Source organism: Alosa sapidissima, chromosome 5 (genome assembly GCF_018492685.1).
Source record: "Alosa sapidissima isolate fAloSap1 chromosome 5, fAloSap1.pri, whole genome shotgun sequence".
Lineage (NCBI taxonomy): Eukaryota > Metazoa > Chordata > Actinopteri > Clupeiformes > Clupeidae > Alosa > Alosa sapidissima.
Window position 1 is genome coordinate 6,507,342 of NC_055961.1, and position 25,245 is coordinate 6,532,586.

A 25,245-nucleotide genomic window follows, 5' to 3' on the forward strand; every position below is an offset into this window, starting at 1 on the left:
AGGAAATACTTGTTTGGTGTCATCAAACATAGAGGCATAGAATTAAGTCGTGGTATGGGCGTTTATTCAATGCATGCGTGTGCACGTTGGTAGCAAAGCTAAGCTTCAACCTATTGGAAGGCTATTTAATTATGAAACGACATTTAATAGAACGACATGGATTTATGCAACTTTCATAAAAAACAGAGCACAGACTATATAAAACACTGTTTGGCATTAGGTATTGTAGCGTCGGTGGATGTTCATGTCTAACGTTGAATGAGTGTCTCCCAGAATGCAGTGCGAGTGAATGCTAGAATGTGTAATGTCGGTTATAATAGTTGTAGTTACGTTTACTATGTTGTGTATTTGTTAGCGTGTTAGTCTCTTTGGCTGTACCTCATGTGCTTATCCCCGTGTTGATGTGTGTGGTGAACCCTTGTTGTGTGTTGCATGTGCGGCTGAGACTACCCCTGTGTTGCCTTATGTAGTTGTCTGATTATGTCTGAGTCTTCCTGTTCCAGTAAATGGCCGTCCTGGCTAAAGGTGAATCTTGTCTGAGGGTGAGGTCGCTACAGTATTAAAGTCAACCAAAAGCTATTAATTAGTCTTAGTTAAAGATCTCCAGATTAGTGAATTACGCATGATCTGATCCGCCATTTACCATTCACAAAAGCTGGTATTGTGTTTCCTGAATCCTTATACATTCAGGCATTCAAATGAAATGTAATTAGCATATAAATATTCTATCAGTGTATGATGCTTGCATGAGGGAAACATCCCAAAACAACGGCACCCATATAACTGCTGTTGTTTTGAGAAGTATTTCTCATGCAAGCATCATGCAACAATGCAAAAACAATGAAACTATTGTAGGCCTAATTATATTTTACATTAGTAAAGCAGTACTCTGATGTGCATGTTTTCACAAACTTTTGTGAACAATCTTAGCACTTTAAACATTGACTGTTTTGAAGTGCATGTATAGCAATATAGTATAAAAATAATAATAATTGTGATATCATTATGATAATTTGATGGGGGGTGGGAGGAGGGGGTGGGTTCATGTAGGTGGGCCCTATGACCCCAAAGTATGCCTTGACTGGGCCTCAGTTCAAAGAAGTTTGAGAAAGGCTGATGTAGACGACAAAGCAGCAAGGAGGCATCGTATGATCATTTAAACAAGTTTTATGACAAGGGGGAAAAAAAGAGGATGGGAAAAATCGTACATTTCTGTGCAAACTTTGCCCGCACTTCAGTCACAGTCATTATTCATTTAATCATTAAATAAAATAAAGTACACGTCTTGGTTCAATAGGTTACGTGCAGTCATTTTAATATGTTTTAATAAACACTGAACCAGTCCGGCCCTCGGTTTTTTTTGGCCCTCTAATGTATTTGACTTTGACATCCCTGGCCTACAACTTAGCTATTTGCAGCTCCCTAAATACAATGGCAAGCAGTTTTATAAACGATCATTAACCATTAAAAAAAGTAGCCTACCTATCTATCATTCGTGTTTTCCATTTGGACCCACAAACTTGCTTCCACCTTCAAAGTGTATGGCAATATTTCAGCTAAGTCAAACAGTTAAAAGATGCTTTGAAAGTTTAAAGTTTACTGTTGTCTTGAAGAGCAGAAAAACTATCGGCGAACGCAGCCGCTTATCGGCCGATGCCGATATGTCGATCCCTACTCTAGAGCCCTGTTAGGCGTGACAGCCAGGGCTCATGGGCTTTTATTTTACCCACACTGACATCATAGCTGCTTATAAAACAACTAGGACACAGCAACGCAAAATCAGTGGGATGACTCCCCTCAAAGGATGACTAGCTTGGGAAAAGCCATTAGCTTAAACCTCAACATACAGATTTACTTGACTGTTAGACTGCTATCGACAGCTTTACAAAGTTTTGCAACACTTTGTCATAACTGGACTTTTTTCTTCATGAAGCTGAATGAGCTGCATTCAAACTTTCTCTTCTCAAACTAATCAACTCTGTTAATTGATCATTATTGTATGGAAGTCATTTTCTTGTATGTTGTGTGTGTTTGTTTATAGATGATGGGAACCATCAATCAGTCCAGTGAAGTAGCACAACTAGTGCATCAGCAAATATTTACAATGGAAATGAATGAGGGACAAGTTACTAAACTTTTCGTGGCCATTGCCATGTGCCTGCTTTTCATCTGCATCAACAGCATCATGTTTCACACTCTCTTGAGTAAGCCTGTGTTTAGAGAACTGCCTCGCTATATCCTCTTTGCCCACATGCTCTGTAGCGACACAGTTCAGCTGATGCTATCCTCATTGCTCTATATTTTGGCTTTAAGTTTGCAGAAGATTCCTACGGCTGTTTGTTCACTGATTGTTCTCATGTCTGCAGCCACAGCTCGTATTTCTGCTCTGAACCTGGGTGTGATGTCTCTCGAGCGTTATGCGGCTATTTGTTTCCCTTTACGCTACAGTGAGTTGGCCACACAGAAAATGACAACTATATCAATTGCCATAATCTGGTCCTTAGCTTGCATAAGTCCTGCAATAGATATCTTATATACACTGATAGTGAGTCCTATTTCCTTTAGAGATCTCATGTTCTGTACTCGAGAGAGATTTATTTTGGCACCATGGCAGAGAGATGTGTTTCAAGGGCTTAATGGTTTTTTCTTTGTGGCTGTAACAGCCATTATTGTCTTCACGTATATCAGTGTTATACTCGCGGCACGATCTGCTTCAGCGGATAAAGACTCTGCTAAGAAAGCTTTGAGAACAGTCCTACTGCACCTTGGTCAGTTAGTACTTTGTCTAAACAGCCTGTTGTATGGAACCATTGAGAGGCTACTGGCTATGGCCAGCAGTAGCCGCCTGTTTCGGGACCTACGCTACGCAAATTTTATCATTGTTTTCATTCTGCCTCGGTGCCTGAGCCCCCTGATCTACGGCCTGAGAGACGATGCTGTTCGGCCCTTATTCCTCTACTATGTCAGGTGTCAATCCCAAAAGGTCGAGCCCTCTGTAACTGCACACTGAGAGACTGAGAAGAGTTGGCCTTGATTAGACTACATTCTTCAGTCATCAGCCAGAGCCATAACAACTTAAAAAGGACTTGAGGAAGTTCACATGAAGTGATTGTGCTTATATGCTGAAACATGTAGCATATTGTAACACATTGTCATTGGATGAAATATTTTCTAATTATTAGTTTTTGCTAGTTATTATTGTTTTCTTGTGATGTTGAATGTTGTGCTGGGATTTTGGTATGGTTGAAAACTTTTGCCAATATATGATACAAATAGATATATGCCAAATAAATACAACAAAGACAAACAAATAAAAGACACCGCAGAAGCTAATACTATTGCAGAAAGTCACATTGGCCTGCCTCAGGGGTGGACAGTAACTTGACTTGAATACTGTACTTCAGTGCATTTGTTTGAATATCTGCACTTAACTTGTGTATTTTTGGAAACTTGTGTCCTGTACTCCACTACATTTGAAAGACAAATACAGTACTTTTGACTCCACTACTTTTGAAGTACAAGCATGAATTTCTTGTTACTTTGAAGCATAATCACTTCGAAAGTGATTTTGTTATGCAATAATGTGATACACTGCATTGAAGTACTTTGTTTATTTTTTTTTTAAAACAGTTCAATTTTAAATGTATTATTTATTATTATTTATTGTTTATTTTATTGTATTATTTATGTATTATTTATTATTTATTTGTGCCTTTTTCGCCTCTTAACAGACTCTTTAAAGGGTCTGTACAATATGAACAGACTCCTTACGTGACAAAACGATGCATTTTTAATGTACATGAGTACATTAGCTGTGAAGACACCGTTTGAATTCAAAGTTCAATATTTACAACACCCTTTGTAATCACTGTGTCTCTGGTTATGTATGCATTTGAAGTGAGAAGCCATTGTTTTTGAGTTGCCATCTGACTGGCATCTTACTTGTTGTAGTGTATTTGCCTATCTGATTTTACTCAATTTATGTTGCACTCAATGTTTACTGTCTAATAAATTGTTAATCCACCACCCTTCATATATCTTTACTCTTATGCCACACCACTACTCTGCTGATTGATTTGATTGATTATTTGATTGTTAGGACACCTGGGGCCTATTGCACAAAATTAGGATAAGGGATTAAGCCGGGATATCTTGGTTATCCTGGCTCAATTTATCTGTGATCCAGTTGCACAAAAGCGGGATAGGGGGCAGCAGGATATGTTATGGTATAAGTTACCATGGCGATTTATTCTGTGGAGCTAGCCTGCTCCAGACCAGGGGGGTATTCCATCAACCTCGCTAATGAAGGCGGCGCTTAACAGAAATAGCATAGCGTAGACTTTCACTTGGGGCTGAAGGCGTTCCATTAACTCAAGTTAGCGGCATCTTGGCCTCGTTTATTCAAGCGAGGTTTAGTTCAGCTTCATCTCTGCTCGTGCACGAGGTAGAAAAGTAGACCAAAACAGTAGATTGACGAAAAGACGATATATGTCGTAAAATTAAGACAATACTAGACGATTTCTGTTCGATAGGCAAGCGCCATCTACAGGATTTTCATCGAAAGTCATCAAATTTAACAGAGAGAAAAAAATAGATTGCCTACAGAAATTGGAGAATAATGAAAGCATTTAAAACAGCAATGCTAATGGTTTGAAATCAATTGCGAGTTTCACTCTTGAACACAAACTATACAGTCTATGCTTGAACAAAACGAGTGAATGAATAAATAGTATAAACTCAAAAACAACTTTGGCATATATTCAAAACTATAGCCTACGTTCTTATATTAAAAGAGTTCACTCCAAATTATTGTCTAGGTGTAGGGTGTAGGTGGTCATAAAATAAATTATTATCAACATAATAGCCTATTGTCTTAGCCTGACGAGCTAGATCCACATTAAAACGTAGGGTCTGGGCACTCACCGTTCGCAGTGCTCAGTCCGAGGGGCGGGATAATCAGTTGTCTTTCAAATTCCCTCTGCACACAATAGGACAGCGGCAGCGCTATGAGTCCCATGCGTTTCCCACCAGCGGAGCTAGTTGGCTAGTTCAAACGTTCGCCAGCAGCAACATCCATCTTATTTGTTTTCAAGTAGCAGGGAATTCAAGCCAAACCGTTGCAACTCTGCCATCAATCATTATCAGTCCCTCCAGGATTTCGCGAGGATTTTTTGTGATTGTTGCGATCTAAAATGCCTGATTTCGCGACAACTTTTCTAAAAAATTGCGATGGAAGTTGCGGTGTTTTTAGCTATTTGTTGTGAAGAAATTGCGAGAGGTAGTGAAAATTGCAAAAATAGTTCCGATTTTTTTTTAATTATTTTTTAATTGAGGATAATTAAGGTTAGTAAGACCAAAATTACACTGATTATCTTGATGCTTATTAAAACGGATAAGTAAAGGTAAATAGTAACAGAAAATCAAAGTAGATTTCTAGATTTCTAGGCTACTATTGTCTCCCATACAGTAAGTCCCAAAGTGTTTGAAATAAAATTATCTGAAATGCAATGGCTTTCAATTCAATTTATGCCTAGTATTTAATCTGTGTAGCACACACTTGATTTGACATTCATGAACAATCGTCGACAAATGAAGCAGTTTTAATGATTAGCTGCCTAGGCTACAGAATAATTATCCTTTGGCTTGCATCAGATATAATATAGCCCACTGGCAAAGCTGTCAATGGACAGCCTATTAAATGTGCATGACCCTTTATCAGCAGTGGACATATGTCTTTCATCAAAGATTATAAGTAAAAATGCCATTATCAAGGTGATAAACATTGTAGCCTTAATACTTCGTATAGGAAGCGAACCTGCGAACACGCAAGAATGTAATTCCTTTCCTATGCCGTCGCGTTGCACGTTACACCACCACCGAACGTAGCCTAAGTGACGCAGATTAGTACGATTCCTAGAACCACATGCATGTGAAGTTAAAACATTTTTAATCATATAATCTTCATACATTCTTTGGAGCTAGTGAATGTGTAAATCCATGCTTGGTGCACTGTCGGAAAAAAACATTTCTATAGGCCTACTTCTATTTTTGAAGTTGTAGGCTACAGGTGACGAGAGCACAGGTTGACGGAACCATCTTTTTGGACTCGTTTTCCGACTGATTGTTTTTTTTTTGCAACACAGCTTAATTTAGCTTGAAAGTTAACCTGCTACGGAGCAGGTTAGTTCTGTGGCATAAATTCCCATAGTTACCAAGCTGGGATTCACGTTAACCTCATTAATGGAACGGAATTCTCACTAAAATTAGCGAGACTTATCGAAATAAGCCAGGTTTGGCCTTTAGCGAGGTTGATGGAATACCCCCCTAGTGTCTAGGGTGTCTTTAAAAGGCACCCTGATGCATTGTGGGTTAGAGAGCGGGGTAGGGTTGTTGGTGGCAGCAGCAGACCTGAGTCTGGGTTTTGTTAGGTTTTGGTATTTCTATCAGAAAGACTCGGGAAGCATGACATGAGGTTTACAATATTTAATTGAAGTTAACAATATTATATCCTTAAAGGATTCGATAACTTAGAGATAATAAAATCGAAATTATTAAGAGTCTTTGGCGTAGGCCCCATCCTCGGTCCAGGACCCGAAGCGTGGAGACCCTCGCAGATCCTGCCGGGTGAATACGGCAGGGGCGGAGCCTACCCCCAAAGAGAAAGATGGGAAAGGCCTACCCGAGGGTAGACGTGAGGCTGGGACGCTTTCCTAGAATAGAGCATAGTCAAAGAGAACATTAATATGAGACAAATCCTTCGTTAATAGTAAAGTGATTCATGAAAGGAAATGAAACCAAGAACAGATGAAGAAGACATAACCAGCATGGTCTGCAGCGATTGCAGCGAAGTCGAGGAGCTTGCACAAGCTCAGAGCTTTCGTAAGCTCGGTTCTTGCACGGCAAGAATGTAATGCAATGTGGTGCAAATCCCCGTGGAAAGTGCTTATTTTGACGATTTGATGATTGCGATTCGAGTCGACTGCCGAGTCGAGTTGCGTATGTATATGATGAGTGAAGTGGGGTGATGGTAGGATAAAAGAAGGGCGGCGGTGCGTAGTGACTAGAATGTATTAACACTTCATGACTGGAGAAGAGTGGCTCGGGTCCATCGTAATTAATATAATGCTTTAGCTGAGCCGAATAACCACCACCAACCAGACCTTTGAAAGGTAGCTTACCTTATTTAACGCTTGCGAGAGCTATTTGCGCATCTAGAAGGGCTTGATCCTGAGGTCTTATATAGGACTTGTAAGCCGACGAAGACCATCTTCCGAGCAACTTGATTGAGGATGCAGGTAATCCTAGAGCGGCTGCTGACGTTGGAGCGCCGATGCGAAAGGAATGGCCAGTATATTGGGAGGTTAAGAGCCCGCAGCTACCAACCACTGTCGACAAGTGGATTCTGAACCATTGCTTAGACATGGATAACCCAGAAGGTAGAAGAAAGAGTGGTGCATTAGGAGAAGTGTGAGGGCGAAGTTTAAGATAGTAGGACATGGAAGTATAGGGACAGAAAGAGTTATTTACTTTAGAAACTCTTATAATGACACCAGAGCCTGAGGTGTCCGTTTTAGAATGTTTCAGAAATACGCTATAGAAGTGGGAGGAGAAGAGGATGGCTGAGAAAGCCAGATCCTGAGAAGGGCTAAAAACCTGGCTGTCAGAGCAAAATTCCCCGGAGCGCATGAACCCATAGAAAGCCATGAGGAACACGGCTTCGAGGAGTGAATTGATATAGGGAGTGAAAAGAGAGCCTTCGCATAATTTAGACACCAAAAGACGTAATAAGTGAGGGGTTAAAGGCAGGCGTTTATCAGGGACTGTGAGAGTGGATTTAGCGAGACCTTTGAGAAGCCAGCAAACAGAAGGTACAGAAAATAAACTAGAAAAATTAGGGTCATGGCATTTGGCATTGAATTGTATTCCTGCTCACATTCTTCTAATTGTAGGAATTTTGAGACGACGTGATTCGGAACTGTAGACGATGAAAGCGCATATTGTAGTAATGAGAACATTAAACAAGGGTATTTGTAGTGAGCCGCAGAATATAGTGAACCAAGACCATGCCGATTTATAAGCTTTTAGTGTATTTGGGGCTACCCCTTTTTCCATGTAAACCCTAGCTTACGCTAGGAGAGAATTCAAATCGACGTTCAGTCCAGAATTAGGTCTGAGAACACTGGGCATGGTGTCGGCTCCGGGTTGACTGTTGGGCATCGCCGCCTGAACTCCTGAAAACGAGAACGAGACAGCGCATCAGCGAGTACATTGCAATAACCAGGAATATGTTCAGCGTTAATGATGAAATTATGCATCACGGATTGTCATGTTATGTATGTCTAAGTAATGGCATGATAATGGCAGATGAAGACTTTCCTTTATGTATCATGCCGACGACTGCCGCATTATCACAATAAAGAGTTATGTGTTTGCGAGACCAAGAGCCACCCCATAAAACACTCGCAACCACGACGGGATAAAGCTCATGAAGAGCAGAAGAGGCAGATCCAAAGGCAAAGGTAGAGAACTCGGCTGGCCATTTCTCTGCAAACCATTGCCCTTGGAAAACCCCCCAAAGCCGCGTCCGTAAACAATTCGAGGGAAGTGGAAGATTCAGGGATTTCGTTGTAGAAAAACGAAATGCCGTTACAATTGTTAAGGAGCTGGGACCAGAACCTAAGATCGGACCTGCTACCTTCGTCGGCCTTGACTAGATCAGACAGCTTCTCGACGGAATGAGCCAGATTTAGGAGACGAGAAATAAATGAGCGGTCCTGAGGAATTATCCTCATGGCGAAATTTAGATGGCCTAGTAGCGAAAGAAGTTTGCGTTTAGAAACCGCACTAGAAGACACAAACGATGCGGTAATAGCCCTTATTCTGAGAAGTATCTCTTCTGGAAGAGAAGCTTGCATTTTGACGGAGTCCAGCATGATACCTAGAAATTTGAGTGACGTAAGAGGACCCACGGTTTTCTCCTCAGAGAGAGGGACGCCTATGGTGCTGAAAGTTTGTCTAAGCATGTCTAGCACGGAAGTCTCGGCGGACGGGAAGTCGATGAGCAAAAAAATCATCGAGGAGATGGAGAACGAACGGTAATTTGTAAACGTTAAGCAGGATCCAACACAATGCTTCTGACAAGCAGTTGAAAATGTGTGTACTACTCCTACAGCCAAATGTCAGCCTAACCGTGAAGTAAAATTTTGACTCCCACTTAACCCCGAAAAGGGGCCAGTCAGAGGGATGAATGGGCATGACTTTGAAGGCGTCTGTGATATCGGCCTTCGAAAGCCATGCACCTTGGCCTGCTATCTTGATCAAGTGGATAGCATTGTCGACAGAAGCATAGTAGAGGGAAAAGGGGTAAAGGGGGATGCACTCATTAACGCTGGCTACGTATTCAGAGTGGGGAGAAGACATGTTAAAGATGAGGCGCTTTTTTCCTGAATATTTGCGGGTCGCGACTCCTATTGAATTTACTCTAAAAGGAGAGAAAGGAGGAGAAGAGAACGGTCCAACCACGTAGCCTTTATTAACTTCTCTGGCCAACAGGCTCGACACAGTAAGTGGTTCAGACAGAGCAGATAATAAATTCCTAGCCACATAGGAAGTCTTCAAAGGGGAGAGGACGCCAACCCGAAACCCTTGAGAAAGCCCTGTGAGTAGAAAATTAACAAAAGAAGGATCGGGGTGAGAGGACAGAAAGTGAGAGAGGGCAGGCACATTAATTGGTGTGGAGGGATGCCCGCTTAGAATTGTTTTGACGTTGTTGCAGGCTTCCCTCTCGTAGGAGGCCTCATTCGCCGGGGGCAGACCGACTTTGGGTGGGGATCTTTGCAAAAGCTACAAACATGTGAAAAACGGCAATTAGGGAAAGTACAGACAGATTCGTTGAAATTATTACACACGGTTGCACCATTAAAAACGACCAGGAGGCGCCCTCTTCTATCGAGATTAGGGCTTACTGGATCAGGACCATGGACAGCAGCAGGCGTCGGATTCCTGTTGACGCTTTTAGGGCAAAAAGTGGCGGGATGGCCGTGAGAGCTACAGATGGAGCACGCGAGCACTCGATGCCGAAATGCCGAACCATAAGCTCAGTGTCGGTGACTGCCCAGTCCAACCGGGTGTTGTGGAGTGTGATGAAGGCGGCAGATTTAGCTGCAAAAGCTAAATGATATTCATAGAACAAAGTTCCGCCGTAGCGTTGGCTGAAGTCAGCCATCATCGCCATGTAAAGGTCCAGTTCTTCCCTCCGCTCAGGGTAACTTTGGCACATGATGTCTCTATAAACACTGAACGCAATAACAAATTTCCCGAAGGAGAGATTGCGGAGCAGCCTAGGGTCGGATGTTTTGAGTAAAACAGATACGTCCCCACAGTCTATGAACTGACGATCAATGGCGGGCGATGGCAGTAAGAGAGAGGCAAGATTAACGTCCTTACCTTGGATTATGTGAGATCTCATAATGGGAGAGAGAGCAGCTGTGGCGGGAGAAACAAACCTCCTACCCGGATCTTGAGCTGGGAGCGCTGAAGCGAGGTTGAAGGTATGTAGACCTGCTAGGGTGGAGTCTTCTGTAACCGGTGCGCCCGCGGAGTGAGTGGGAGGGCGAAACGCCGCTGGCAAGAAGGAGGAAGTGGAGCGGAGCGGCCCGTTGGGAAACGCTGAGGTGTTGAGAGAGGCTGCCGGTGTGGATGTTGATGGTCTTGAGACGGTCTCGAAGGCTTCCATTCTTGCTTCGAGGCCTTTTACTGTCGATGTAAGAGACAGGATAGCTTCCATTATTGATTGATCGGACGCCGGCGATGTTTGGATTTGGGAGGCCGAAGTCTGGGGGCACGTCGGAGCTTTGTAAGCCCTTTTTCCTGGCTGAGGTGGAGGAAGCTTAGCCGGGCGCTTTCTGCTTGCCTTTTTCGGCTGAGCTGGGGCCTCCGGGGGAGCGATATCCTCCTGGTCGGAAATGGAGGGAGTACCCAGAATACTCAGGGCCATAGAGAGCAGGTCTTCTCTCGGAGTCCCGCTTTTGACGGGGATCCCTTGTTTCTCCAGTAACTCCAGAATCTGTTCGGACGGATGGTTTGACCATGGGGAGTCCCGTGCGAGGACGCGAGAGCTCCGGCGCACATTGGCGGGTGGAATAAGGTCATCCTCGTCGGAGTCAGAGACTTGAAAGTCGAGCAAATTGTAGCAAGACATGGTGAGCTGTGAAACGGAATACGACTGACTATTCGAAAGCCGATACCTGGAGACAGCAAACAGGTACGTGAGTGAAGAAGTTTTAAAGACAGTTGTACGCCGCTGATTGGTTAGGAGTAATGAATGAATGAGTGACGTACAGTGGGCATCGCTTTCAAATGACCACTTCATTCGCGCATTACGCGGCGTGAAGCTGCGTGAAGCTTTAGTACCACTTTCAGCCACTGTGCGTCACTCTGCCACTGTACATCGCTCTGCCTGCCGTCCCTTACATAATTGTTGCCGAGAGTAATCCCAGCCTACGAATTCAATAACAAAATAAATCATGCATAATTAAACATTACCTCGATTTAGGCTACTTGGGTATGGCTTAAGGCTTGACTACACGGTGGTAACGAAAATCGAAATCGAAATTTGCTGTCTACATTATTGTCAGTGTTGGGGTTAACGCAACTACGCAAATCAAAACAGTGGTGTGACAGTTGAGCCAGTAGAGAAATAACTGTACAGAATTAATCTGTAGCCTTGGGTAGACTTCTGCAGAAAACAATGTTGTTGCCGATTTAATCTGGCGACGTTTTTAACAGGCTACGCAATAGAGGCTTAGACAACTATGACCCACGTTTTGGTTTCGTAAATTAATTTGCCCTACTTCTTGACTGCAATGTAGTCAATTGACTGCTTGACACGTCATTTTTATTTTTCTGTACAATAAACAAATACATCTGCTTTATGCCGCAGAATTACATTCATATTTGGCTGACTGAAGACGCGCCACTTCCCTCCCCATATTCCAAGATTAAGATAGTATGAAGTGCTTTTTGTATAGGCTACTATCATAAAAAAATAGTTAAAACGAATAGCTATTTGCAATTTGACAAAACACTGGCCCTCATTTTGCGAATGTGAGGACGATATGAGCCTGTTGCATTTAGTTAGATGTCCGAGTCACGCATAATGTTTGAAAACCACTGGCTCGTAATCACAATAATTTAACACACGACAGTTGGATAACCTACTTCATCATGTCCCCATGCCTACATTTTTGTGAGTAGCATAGAGATTGTTAAAAACAATAAAGTATGGCTCTCCGTTTGGGACATCGAAAACTTATATTTTTAATAGACTACCGTCGAAGATGCTGACTTGCAAAAGCCTCGAGGATAACACGTTATCTCCACTATCATCAGTCATGCCCCTTGATCAAAGTGGGGAATGAAATAAAAGTTTGAGAACCACTGGCTTAACAAGTTACCTACAGTCCAGAACACAGAATCTGTTGCAATATTCTGATGATCGGCGATGATATCGGCAAATGTTTGTTTTCCAAAGTAAGAATTTCACTTCACCATGCACCTTCGACAATGCCTGGCCTACCTGGTATCATTACAAACATTATTCTGTGTCCTAAAACTGGCATATTTTATGGCATTGTGTCATGTAAGTTCGTTGCAAAATCTAGAGAAATGTGTGAGGTGGTCAGCGGGGGACAATTGAGACACACATTGGATTGTGTTATTACTTGAACATTCCACACTATCCACAGCTGTGGTAGGCCTATCAGGGGCAGGAGGATTACTGTCAGCGCAGGCTTTATATAAAATTCTTCAACAGAAGGCCTCGAATGTTGTCTTGTTTGTGGAACGCTTTGCTTCGCTTCTGTAATTTCGGCTTTATTGAAAATGAGGGCTTCCCTCAATGACCCTCCGAGAATAAATAAAGGTTGAATGAATGAATGAATGCAGGCTTGCCCAAAATAAAGGCATGTGGTTTGCGCAGCCTACAGTAAATAACAGACCCGCCAGAATGTGCGTTATGATGCTTTTTTACGAGCAAGATGTTTTTGGTACCCTATGCACACTGCATGTTCTTAAATAACAATGATCATCAGTAATATTCGACCATTAATTTGGGTAAATGGGCAAGCGTGACCACCTTGATTGGCTGATTGGCTGATGATTGTAACGCGGGCATGATTCCAAACACCTCCCTTACGATGATGAGTGACAGGTGACAGGTCTCAGAATGCGTGCGCTACACAAGGACGGAAGATGATGAATAACTGGGGCCGTAGGCTATTCACAAAGGCTTTTATCTTACTACTAGGAGTAGGCTACTCCTAAATCGCACTTAAAGATTTTAGATTGGAGTTTTCTCTTAAAAGTTATTCACAAAGCCTTTCAGACAACTCCTAAACTAGGAGTGAGTCTTCGTGGCTATGGATGACGTCATTACTCATGCACGAGCTTGACTGAAGTGACCACCTTGATTGGCTGACGATTGTAACGCGGGAATTCCAAACACCTCTCTTCCGATGATGACTGACAGGTGACAGGTCGGAGAATGCGGGCGCTACACAAGTAGTGCGAAGGACGGAAGATGATTAATAACTGAATAAAAAGGCCTAGCCTAAATGAATAAAGAGTAAGGCAAAACAAATAGCTTAGTAGCCTAATGAAACATAGGCCTATGGATCGATGCAGTAGCCTACCTTTGCAACATTATTAAATTAATCTGTCACCATATCCCTAGGCTATGTTTGCAAAGAGGAGAACATTTTAATTTGATTCACAATGAAACGTTACATTTAATTTACATGTTAACAATGAGTAGTTTTGGTTGTTGTTGGTGGCGTTATTGCATCCCTTTTATGAATGCAAAATTGTTCCCTCGCGATTGGAAGCTTCTGTTGTGCATAGGCTACGCATTTCAAAACATCACAACGTAAAATGCCACAAAAAAGCTGTTTATGAATAGGTCTTAGTGAGTTAGGAGTCCTCTCGACTTAAGCTGTCTCAGACTTAGGTGCTACTTTTAGGTCTAAAATGCTTCGTGAATTACTTTTTGTGAAAAACTTAGGAGTCCTGAAGTTAGGAGTGACACGCCCATTATTTTTAGGAGTTGCTCCTAAATTCGCCAGTTAGGAGCTACTTTTAGCCTTAAAATTCTTTGTGAATACGGCCCCTGAATAAAAAGGCCTAGCCTAAATGAATCAAGGCAAAACAAATAGCCTAGTAGCCTAATGAAACATACGGATTGATGTAGTATCTTTGTAACATTATGAAATTATTCTGTTACTATGCCTACGTTTGCAAAAGAGAACATTTTAATTTGATTCACAATAATGTTACATTTAATTTACATGTTGACAATGATTAGCCTAGTTTTGGTTGTTGTTGGCGGCGTTATTGCATGTTAGTTATGCCTACAATGCAAAATTGCTTCCTCGCGATTGGAAGCTCCTGTAGCTGCATAGGATTTCAAAACCGCAGGTTTGTGAATAGGTCTGTGAGTAAGGAGTCCTCTTGACTTCTTTTAAGCTGTCAGAGGTGGGAAGGTGTGATTTTTGGGGGGCAGGGCCGGATTAACTGGGCACAATTGTCTGATGGCCCCCCTTCCCCCCAGCCAACGTGAATCGGGTGGTTAGTTAATAGGCCTATCGTGAAGATTTTTCCTGCCATCTAAGGCACGAGTGCATCTGTGAGGCCAAGCCTCACCAAGTAGCTCGTTTGTTTACAACTAACATTCCATATTAATTAAACTGCTTCATAGGCTATGCCGAAATAGTTTTCAACATTTTGAATATTAGTGTCGGGTGAATTGAAATGTTCTCAAAGTAGCCTTATGGCTGAAAGCTGCTTGGGACCCCCCCGTCAATCAATATAACCATACAAACGCGCTTCCTGCACTCATTGTTTCAAAAGGAGTAATTTTGGCTTTGTCAGAACTGAAGAGCTGTGGACGGCATGGCACGGTATGCCCAATGAAAATAAATTAACCCAACGCAACACAACACAGACCCCGCTTCTCTCGTGTCAGTCACTGACATGAACGAAACACAGAACCCGCTTCTCTCACGGCAGTCACTGACAGTAACCTAGAATAAATTCATGGGGAAAAACACTTCCCCATGACAAAGACATCGTAAAACACTGAAAGTTAATATTTTGTCACTAGCAACATACATCTGTCCTTTGTCAAATGTATTATGTTCCAAGTAGCCTATGTGTAATTCTGCTTCATAAAGTTGAACAAATACATTTGCTTATTTCACAGAAAAATATAAATAGCCAGTCTACAGTGCAGAGTTGGTAAGTTATGGTAGGCCAACTTGCAGTGAACATACAAACAGGGGAAATTATTTCTCTTGCAGCTGAGTAGCCTCAGGTGCGCACGTAGACATAAGGCCGAACATGCAAGCGCCAATGAATCGTGCTCTCACGACAATCGCGCCGTTAAACTTAAATAGGTTAACATCACTCTAAGTTCGCCTTCAAGCAAGGAAAACGATGATTTGAAGACATCTGTTTCGTTGGAAGGGCAAGGGGAGGCAACAGGGCAACACAGAGACAGGCCCGATGGCAGGGCTGTTATGAGAGTATTAAAATATGGGATATTCTACGGGAAAACATTAAAACGGCAAGACAGCGGGGAAAGTTAAAATACGTGATAAACACGGAAAAAGTTGGCATATATTGTTTCGGTCCCCGTGCACAGGGATTATTTGTCATACTATTAATCACATATGATTATTTGTGAAATTGTGCAAACAGGCGCAACACATTTGAAAAGGAAGGACTGGTAGCATGGAAGCTCACGGGAAAGATTGATTTAAGAACGTTATCACAAAGGGGCATGGCAGGGGAGGGTCATGTCTTTTTTAACAATTCTGTCGGAGGGTCATTGAACAATTTCTAGCAGGCAACTTCCAACTGAAGCACTCAAAATTTCTCCGGTGGCCCCGTCAATAAATAACGAGCAGTCCCTAGATTGCTGCTGGGCTATATGTCTTGGTTCTGTTAACAACTCATTGTCAAACGCATAGCCTATCTCGCGGTTGCATCCATTACAAACAAACATGCAATGTGAACGTCTGGGATTGGGGAGAGCACTAAATGCTCTACTGAATAAGCACGAAGTCAAACCTTTAAATGAAAAACACTCTTTAATAATCCAAAAAAATAAACCGCTAATGAAGTAAACTTGTGACCATCAAAAATCGTTTATCGCTTGTAACTCTGTGATACCAGGACGTAACAGGAAGGCATTTGGCTGAGCAACGGAGGTTAATATGCTCCATGTTTTGTCCAAATGATGACTGTCTATCATCGTTGCACTCGGAGAAAACCAGAATGTTTCATTCGTCCCCGTTTCAATCGTCCCGGTTGTACCTACTCAAAACGCAGATAGAACCTTATTATTCTAAGGTAGCGAAATAGCGTTCAGCATGATTCATGCCCAATTAATTCCCCCTGTTAAACTGTTCGCCTTTGTAGTTTGGTTTTGTGATAGTCTATGATAAACGGCTTATGGCCAAATATGTGAAAACGTTAAAATACAGTAGGCGATAAACCCGGAAAAAGTTGACAGTGATTTTTTCATAATCACTTTGGAGGGTCATAGAAAAATGTATTGCTGGCGAGGGAGGGTCACGTCTTTTTGGACTAATGCTCCCAAAACTCCTCCGGTAGCCCCTTAAATAAATAACGAACAGTCCCTAATGAAGTAAACTTGTGACCATCAAAAATCGTTTATCGCCTGTAACTCCGTGATAACAGGACGTAACAGGAAGGCATTTGGCTGAGCAACGGAGGTTAATACTCTATATTTTGTCCAAATGATGTCTGTCTATCATCGTTGCACTCGGAGAAAACCAGAATGTTTAATTTGTCCTGCGTCTCTACGGCTGCAAACGGGATTCACTCGCAGTTAACCAAATATTTCTTTATTAGGGCAGGGCAGGCATATTTCTGGCTATTACATTATTTCTAAACCAGTCTGCTAAAGTCTGTAGTGAAGTCTGTGTAGGGTTTTCCAGGCTCCATTTCTTTTTACGAGACACCCTGCTCACTTGAGCCATCTACCGGTTGTTTGGGTTGTTGCAGCGTCTCACTGGAAAAATACAAATTTAAGTCGCGTGATACCGTGTGATCCCATGCGCGGACCGCGAGTGAAGCTGGCCAAGTCGAAGCACTGCCCACTGTAGCATTGAGTCTTCCTGACAGAATTTAACGCTTCCATTTCTTTTCTTTAATTTATTTAGCTCCACTACATTTACTCAGTGCATCCATACATTTGCCTACACCACTGACTCTACTGACATATTCAGGGTTTTTCTCATTATTTTGGGTTGTGTTAAACGCTCTCAATAAATTGTTGTTAATTTTCTCTGCGGTGTGGCGTGTGCCCTTGTTTTTGTCTCGTCTGTCGTGGAAAAACCGGTCCATTTCCGAATCCAATGAACAATTTATCACTTAAAGGAGAATTCCTTTAAAAAGCAACACCATTGAAAAAGCTGTTGGTAGCATCGGCTAACTAGCGCCAGATTTTGGAGTGCAGGGGACAAGCCGAGGTGGGCTATGAGACATACGTTCACACTCGGTATCATGTTTCAACACACTTTAGGTGAATATCACACCGGAATTCTCCTTTAACTAATGGCGTTTACAAACGGAAGTTCGGGGGAGGGTTGATAGAGTCATTTTCTGTCATTTTCAACATCTACTCTCTCCTGCAGCCCTATACAATTTGGCTAATTTGTTTTTCCATCGCATGGAAAGATCCTCCCTCCAGACTATGGACGCTCTGTTACTCGCTTCTGGTTTCAAACGCAGCTCAACGCTGTTCTAATGCAAATCGGAATCCCAGCAGGCCGTTACATATTTTATGGTGCAGCCACCAACGCGGCAAATAACGGCCTGTCCGATCAAGCGTTCAAACTCTCGCCCGTGGTCCTCCGACGCCTATCACTCTTATATCAGATCAAGTCTCTCTGATCTGAGGGAATTAGCGCACCTCGCGCTCTCCCGTCGAATTTGTTTGCGTGGTCCTGGCTATAGGGTCCCTCATCTAACACATTTTTTGGGGTGTATTGCGGAATCCTGCACGACTCCTGCCTGCGCAGTTGACTCCTGCACGATCCCGCAAATCACTTCAGGACCCTGGCCAGAGACTTCGCCAAACATGCTTTTCTATTATGCTATTATATCTGTTTGCAAATAACGGAATGTGAAGTAGTGAACTTACTAATTAGCACTCTGGGACAAGGCGTCCGTAGGAGACAATGCAGACAGGAGATCTCTGAAGACTGTTGATCTTTATTTACCGTATTGCAGTGATAGTCCAGCCTAAACGATGTCCAGACCAGGTGTCAAGCAATAGGGTGATGTGAGATGTAATCAGCTGGCGCCCCCGATGAGATCTGAGATCAAAATGGCTGCGGCCTATCTTTTATACTCCTTAAACTTAGAGTTGGGCCCTCTCGCCACCCTCGAAAGACACCTGTTGGCCTATCAGCATCCACCAAGGTTACAGATATTGGTGGAACCCCTTGTCTCATCATGCATACAATTATACGCAAAACTGTCTGATTTAGTTTTTTTCCAGTTGGGTGTAACAGGGCTTCTTATCTTGCCACCTGTTACTTGGCCTTAATATTTTCATCACCATTACCTCATCCTCTCGCTCTTGACCGTCTAGCCAGGTGTCACTGTGAACTCCTTCACCTCCTCGACCATCTAGCCAGGTGTCACTGTGAACTCACTCACCCCCTCGACCGTCTAGCCAGGTGTCACTGTGAACTCCTTCACCCCACTCCTTGACTGCTGGTCTGGTCTGTTTAAGATGTGTACAGGCCTTGAAGTCTCATAATAATTGCAGTAATATCAAAGTTTATATAATGCATCCGTTAAGTCATAGAAATCCACCACACATCCTCGAGCCAGGATGTTACAGTTATGTCAAATGCAGCCTGTCCCCCTGATCACTGTCCTGCTCCGCATGTTACATCACCACATGATGTTGGAGATTCAGATTGAAGTTCCTGGAGCCTGTTGTGAGCAGTCACTACACGGCAGCCAATCAGCATTAAGCTCACATAATTACTTGTGTGGGTGTCAGATAAGCATGAGGGGGCACTAAATATCCACTAAAATAGGCCATTTTATTCCCCAGCCTAATCATAAGGTTATATGGACTTGTAAAATAGCATCTGAGCATGCTGACAGACCAAAGTTGCATGCCTTCTATGTTAACATCAGAGAATACAGAAACATACATCCAATAACGGCATCAAACTCATTTTGATCATACACTGAAATATAACAATGAGAACAGGATATCTCCCCAACTTGTAGTAAGCACCACTTACTTTTGTGTCTTTGAGCTATGGTCACATACACTGGACATGACTAGAATGTTGCAAGGGCACTAAAGACGTGTATTTGTGTTTGAGTAGGCCTAGAGTGTTATACACTGGTGCTGTCATTGAGGCCTTTGGTGAAATGATGCCCTTACATGAAGACATGCATGAAGACACAAACCTTCCACAGGTTGTACAGTTTCAGAGGCCTTGGGCACACTTTCCTTTAGATCAGTGGTTCTCAAATGGGGGTACGTGAAGGAAACCCAGGGGGTATGTGAGATTTTAAAATATACATATATTTAAAAAGTAGAATCCATGCAAAATTATTTAATAAATATTTCAGGAAAATATAAGTTCATAATTTAATTATCCTAAAAACCCAGAGTCCCCCCCATACCAGGATGGTTTTAAGTCTTTTTTAAAGTCTGTTTTAAGTCTTTTTTTCTCAACTAAAAATGCTTTGCGCTGGTTAGGGGGTACTTGGCTGAAAAAATATTTCACAGGGGGTACATCACTGAAATGTTGAGAACCACTGCTTTAGATCATAAAATCTGCTGTGTGCAAAACACATCATTATTGTTGTTTAGGATTCAAAAGCTCATGGACTGTGAAGTTGAACAAGATCATCAAAACATTATTTAAAATAATATGGTAAGAAATGGAAGCCTTTGATAGCGCACGCCACTAACGAAAAAACAAAATCATCAGGACAAACCATTCAGGGGTGTACTCTCCCTTGAGCCATCACTAGGTTACTCATATGCATTGCTTACGTTTGATGACATTTCAGACGATAGTGCTTGTTGGTTTCCTGTAGTATAGCATTTTCTTTATTTATTTTTCTATGTCCGTATATTGGGGGGACATTTTGGTCATATCTGAATATTGGGGGGGACACCCCCCCCCCCCCAATGTCTATGGTGACTACAGCCCTAAGACTTTATTGTGTTGAGTAGTTATGTGATTAGCAGTATTTCAGACCAGGCGCGCCTGAAGGTGTACGTCCGTTCGCACTGTGCATAGGCTACCATCAGGCTACTCAACAATGAGAGAAAATGTCCCTTGTGTGTGTGTAATGTGTATTCACACCAAATTGGCCCACCATACCTTCCCAACTATGCACAGTATCCCATTAGCTGCATACCATCAGGCTATTTACAATTTAATATAACAACTCCCTACATACACAGCACATTGTCTTCAGGATCTTCTCCAACACACATCCTCTACATACTTACAGCACACTGCCCCCACCTACCCACACACACACTACACACACAGTCACTGCTCCACTCCCCTCCCGCCCACACACACATATTCACTGTCATCACTCACATACATCATACATACAGTACTCTGCTTGCAATAGTAAGTCCCTTCACCATACTTGCAGTACACTGCCCCCCCCTCCCCAACATACTTACAGCACACTGCCCCCCCCCCCCCCCCCCCCCAATCCACAGCACATTGTCTCATGAGGAAGCTTCTCCAACACACATATTGCACACTGCCCTCTCCCCACATACACAGCACACTATCCCATCTCCCCTGTCATCCCCCCAACACACACACCAAGACCCCTGGCAGTTGGGTTAGCCCCTTGAGCCGTGGATCTGCCCAAGGTTTCTTCCTTGGTAAGGGAGTTTTTCCTTGCCCCTGTTGCTCTTGGGTGCTCCTTGTTGGTGCTCCCCCGCCCCAATCCCAATCCTCCCCCACCTTTCCCCAACAGATTAACATCCAGCTTGACTCAACTTCACTGACCCCAACTAGATCGGCACGAAACTTGGGAGTTGTATTTGATGACCGACTTAACTTCTCTGAGCATATAGCTTCTATTGCAAAATCATGTCGGTTTATGCTTTACAACATTAGGAAGATCAGACCTTATCTGACACAAGATTCCACACAACTTCTTGTTCAGACCATGGTCATCTCTAAGCTGGACTATTGTAATTCACTATTAGCTGGCTTACCCGCTTGTGTAACAAGATCATTACAGCTGATTCGAAATGCTGGAGCATGCCTGGTCTTCAATCAGCCAAAGAGGACACATGTAACTCCTCTCCTAGTTACTCTCCATTGGCTCCCTATAGTAGCCAGAATTAAATGTAAATCTCTCACTTTGGCCTATAGGACACTAACTAGATCTGCTCCTAGTTATTTTAATTCAATAATCAAGCCTTACATCCCCAACCGCCCACTGCGGTCTTCTGGTGAGCGTATGTTGTGTCGACCAGTCATGAAAACTGGGTCTAATTCCAGACTCTTTTCTTCAGTGGTTCCATGTTGGTGGAATGAACTGTCCAGTGCTCTCCGTTCCTGTGGTAGTTTTGGGTCGTTTAAGAGGGGTCTAAAGACATTCCTATTCAACATATACTTAGTTGTTTAAGCGCTTATGTGTTATGGTTTATATAATGTTGTTTTATTTTAATTGGGCTGTTAATTAATTTGACATTATTGTTTATTATTGATATTCTCCTTAATGTAGTCTTAGCATGTCATTGTTTTTATATTATTGATTGAATTGACATTATTGTTTTATTATTGCCTTTCCTCTTTTTTACATTGCTTTTTATTAGGCTATTGCTTGAATTGATATTATTGTGTACTACAACTATTCTCCTTACTATATTTGACCTACATTTTAATCTGTTCCCTGTTCATTTTTAAATATTATTATGTTGTTTTGTATTTATGTGTCGCTTTGGACAAAGGCGTCTGCTAAATCCATAACCATAACCATAACCTTTCTTATGCAGCCCTTGCCACTTAATCTACTAAACCCCTCTTCTACTGCACTTTTTACCCCCCCCCCCCCACCCCCCATAAATGCACAAATAGGCTGACACCAGACATAATTTCACTGCATTTCTTACTTCCAGTAACTATATGCATGTGACAATAAACTTCCTTGTATCCTTGTTGTATTTCCTATTACTTAACTTAGTGAACACGTTATCAAAATTAACATGCACACATTTTGTTTGAGCAGGAGACAGATAATGCAAATAGCCTTATTGGAAGTATACTTACTGAAAAAAATGTTGACGTGTTCAATACTTATTTTCCCAGCTGTAAAGACCATGAAGCTTCTATTTCTTGCAGCTGTTAAAACACCCGCTAGATAGTTTAAATACCCACCAACATTTGTTTTTGCAGTACAGATTATTTCTGAAAGTTATTTGTCTACTAGGCCTAGCCTACTGGCTGATTTATCAAACGAGTGCTTTCTCGTTCGTCCTCCGCAAACTACACGTGTTTCGGTAGATAGCCATTGAATAAGCGATGCCAAGCAATTTCTGTAACACTTTTTGTGACATTCAGCAAATATCTCCTCATTTAATGTAAGTTCCTTCGGACAATAGGCCTATGTTCTACGTGGAGTTGTCCTCCATCTCAGTTGCATCAGTTTTCTAATTTTAAAGGTTCTAAAATATGACGATATGCTTCACTGAATCCTTCTCGTTTTCTTTCATTTGTCCAGCTAACTTTTCCATTTAAACTAGCCATTTATGATGGATTACACAGTCGACATTCTGAAATGTCCTGCACGATCAAGGCCAAATTAAGTTATCACGCAGCCACTGTGTCAGCAGCATTAGTGCTGATGGTGACGGTGTGTTTCTGATGTCAGATTATTATGTAGGCTAGCCTACTATAGACTGTTCTCATGTTGCAGCGCTTTACTTATACAGTATGAAGTAGCATTAATCAATATGAGGGGCAGAGGGGGATAAATGTTGTCCCCCCCCAGCGATGAAAATAATTAAGCAGAGGGGAGGATATCAAGACCAGAGAGGGGGGAAATCCTCCCCATCCCCCCCCTACAAATCGCACCCTGGGTGTTAGTACCATAGCATTAATTCTTGCAGGCGCCCCTGTTTCAGACTTTGTAAAAGCACATTAGTGTCATGTGAAGTACGTGGCACCATGCATATTATGCTGTCGAGGACAAAAGGTTTTGTGGTGACAAATGTAGTGTTTCACAACTTTCCTGCTTTAGTTTTTTTTTTGTGGTGGTAAAGCATATTGTTTCTATTATTGTACAGTGATCAGATGCATATTACCAGTAATTAATTGCAAAGAGCTTCATTAGAATAAAAAGTTAATTTCATCCAAAAAAAAAAGAAATCACTGTATTTTGGCCCTGGCACAAATGATCAGCTAACATAATTTCAGAATCATCAGCACAGGGGAAAGTATGGACAAGTACAAGGAATCTGAAATAATTCAATCAGAATGATGGAGTGACTTAAGAGCACACCTATTACCAGTGGAGGGAGTAAAGAAGTGCCTTCTTGTGTTAGCAATGTTACCTCCTAAGAAACACATGCAGCTGAAATGCTTATTGTTCTTCAGTATACATGTGAAACGTGACAAAAACATTGAAGCAGCAAAGTTTGCGAAACACAAAATTTGTATATATGTCAAACCTAAGTGCACGGACAAAGTTAAGTGTTGATTTACAGACAATCATGTTTTTCGTTCAGTGTAACTTGTATTCAAGCATGCACAATTTAAAAGTCCAATATATTTCTTTCAAAGCTTACAGTCAGTTCATGTCTACACAATTCAGATCAGAAATAGCTTTTAAAAAGGCAAAACATCATCTGCTGATGGAAGAATATACTCTTTGCAACTCTGCGCACTCTCCTAGTGTGCCGTTACAGAGGGTTTAACCTTTTGGGTTCCACACCTGACATAGTAGAGGAATAAGGGCCGAACAGCATTGTCTCTCAGGCCGTAGATCAGGGGGCTCAGGCACCGAGGCAGAATGAGAACAAAGAGATAATTCAGGTAGCGCAGGTCCATGAACAGACGACTGCTGCTGGTCATAGCCAAGGCCCTCTCTATAGTTCCATACAACAAACTGTTTAGACAAAGTACTAACTGACCAAGGTGCAGTAGGACTGTTCTCTGAGCTTTCTTAGCAGACTCTTTATCTGCTGAGGCAGATCGAGCTGCCACTATAACACTGATATATGTGAAGACGATAATGGCTGTCACAGCCACAAAGAAAAACCCATTGAGCCCTTCAAACACATCTCTCTGCCATGGTGCGAAAATAAACCTCTCTCGAGTACAGAACATGGAGTCTTTAAAAGATGCTGGATTCACTATCAGCGCATATAAGATATCTATCGCAGGACTTATGCAGCCTAACAACCAGATTATGGCAATCGATAAACCTGTCATTTTCTGTGTTGCCATCTCGCTGTGGCGTAAAGGGAAACAAATTGCCACATACCGCTCAAAAGACATCAAACCAAGGTTTAAAACAGAAACACGGGCTGTAGTTGCAGATATGACAACGAACAGTGAACAAACAGCCTTAGGAATCTTCTGCACATTTAAAGACAAAATATAGAGCAGTGATACAATCCACAATTGAACTGTGTCATTGCAGAGCATGTGGGCAAAGAGGATATAGCGAGGCAGCTCTCTAAACACAGGCTTACTCAAGAGAGTGTGAAACATGATGCTGTTGATGCAGATGAAAAGCAGGGACATGAGAATGGCCACAACAAGTTTAGACAGCGGACCTTCATTCAGTTCCACCTTAAACATCTGCTGATGCACCACGGCAGAGCCTTCACTGGACTGATTGGTCGAAGCCATGGCTGTATATCACTGACAATATATACAGACTAATTAAACAAAATATGTCTTAAATAGCTATCAGTATTTGACATTGAGGTTGGACGACCAATAAGGAACGGAGTCCTGGAAATGTAATTAGTTAAAACAAGCTCTTTCTTAAATAGACATAAGCTCTATATTAAATAGACATAATGGCATAACATTGTAGTGGTGTCTTTTGTAATTAACAATATATTTGTTCTCAATGATTTTTGTTTATCTTGCTTACTTTGTACGAAAATGTTCTACTATCTAACACAGT

General features: G+C 42.2%; 2 protein-coding genes across 2 annotated transcripts; one reads left to right on the plus strand and one right to left on the minus strand.

The window, feature by feature from the left end:
- The first annotated feature begins 2,110 nt into the window (after window positions 1–2,110).
- Window positions 2,111–3,010, plus strand: LOC121709020 (odorant receptor 131-2-like). Its single transcript, XM_042092028.1, has one exon. The coding sequence runs from the start codon at window positions 2,111–2,113 to the stop codon at window positions 3,008–3,010; it is 900 nt and encodes a 299-aa protein (XP_041947962.1).
- A 20,986-nt stretch (window positions 3,011–23,996) lies between these two features.
- LOC121709232 (odorant receptor 131-2-like) lies at window positions 23,997–24,962 on the minus strand. Its single transcript, XM_042092455.1, has one exon. It carries the CDS (start codon window positions 24,960–24,962, stop codon window positions 23,997–23,999), a length of 966 nt encoding a protein of 321 aa, XP_041948389.1.
- Between the last annotated feature and the right edge of the window lie 283 nt (window positions 24,963–25,245).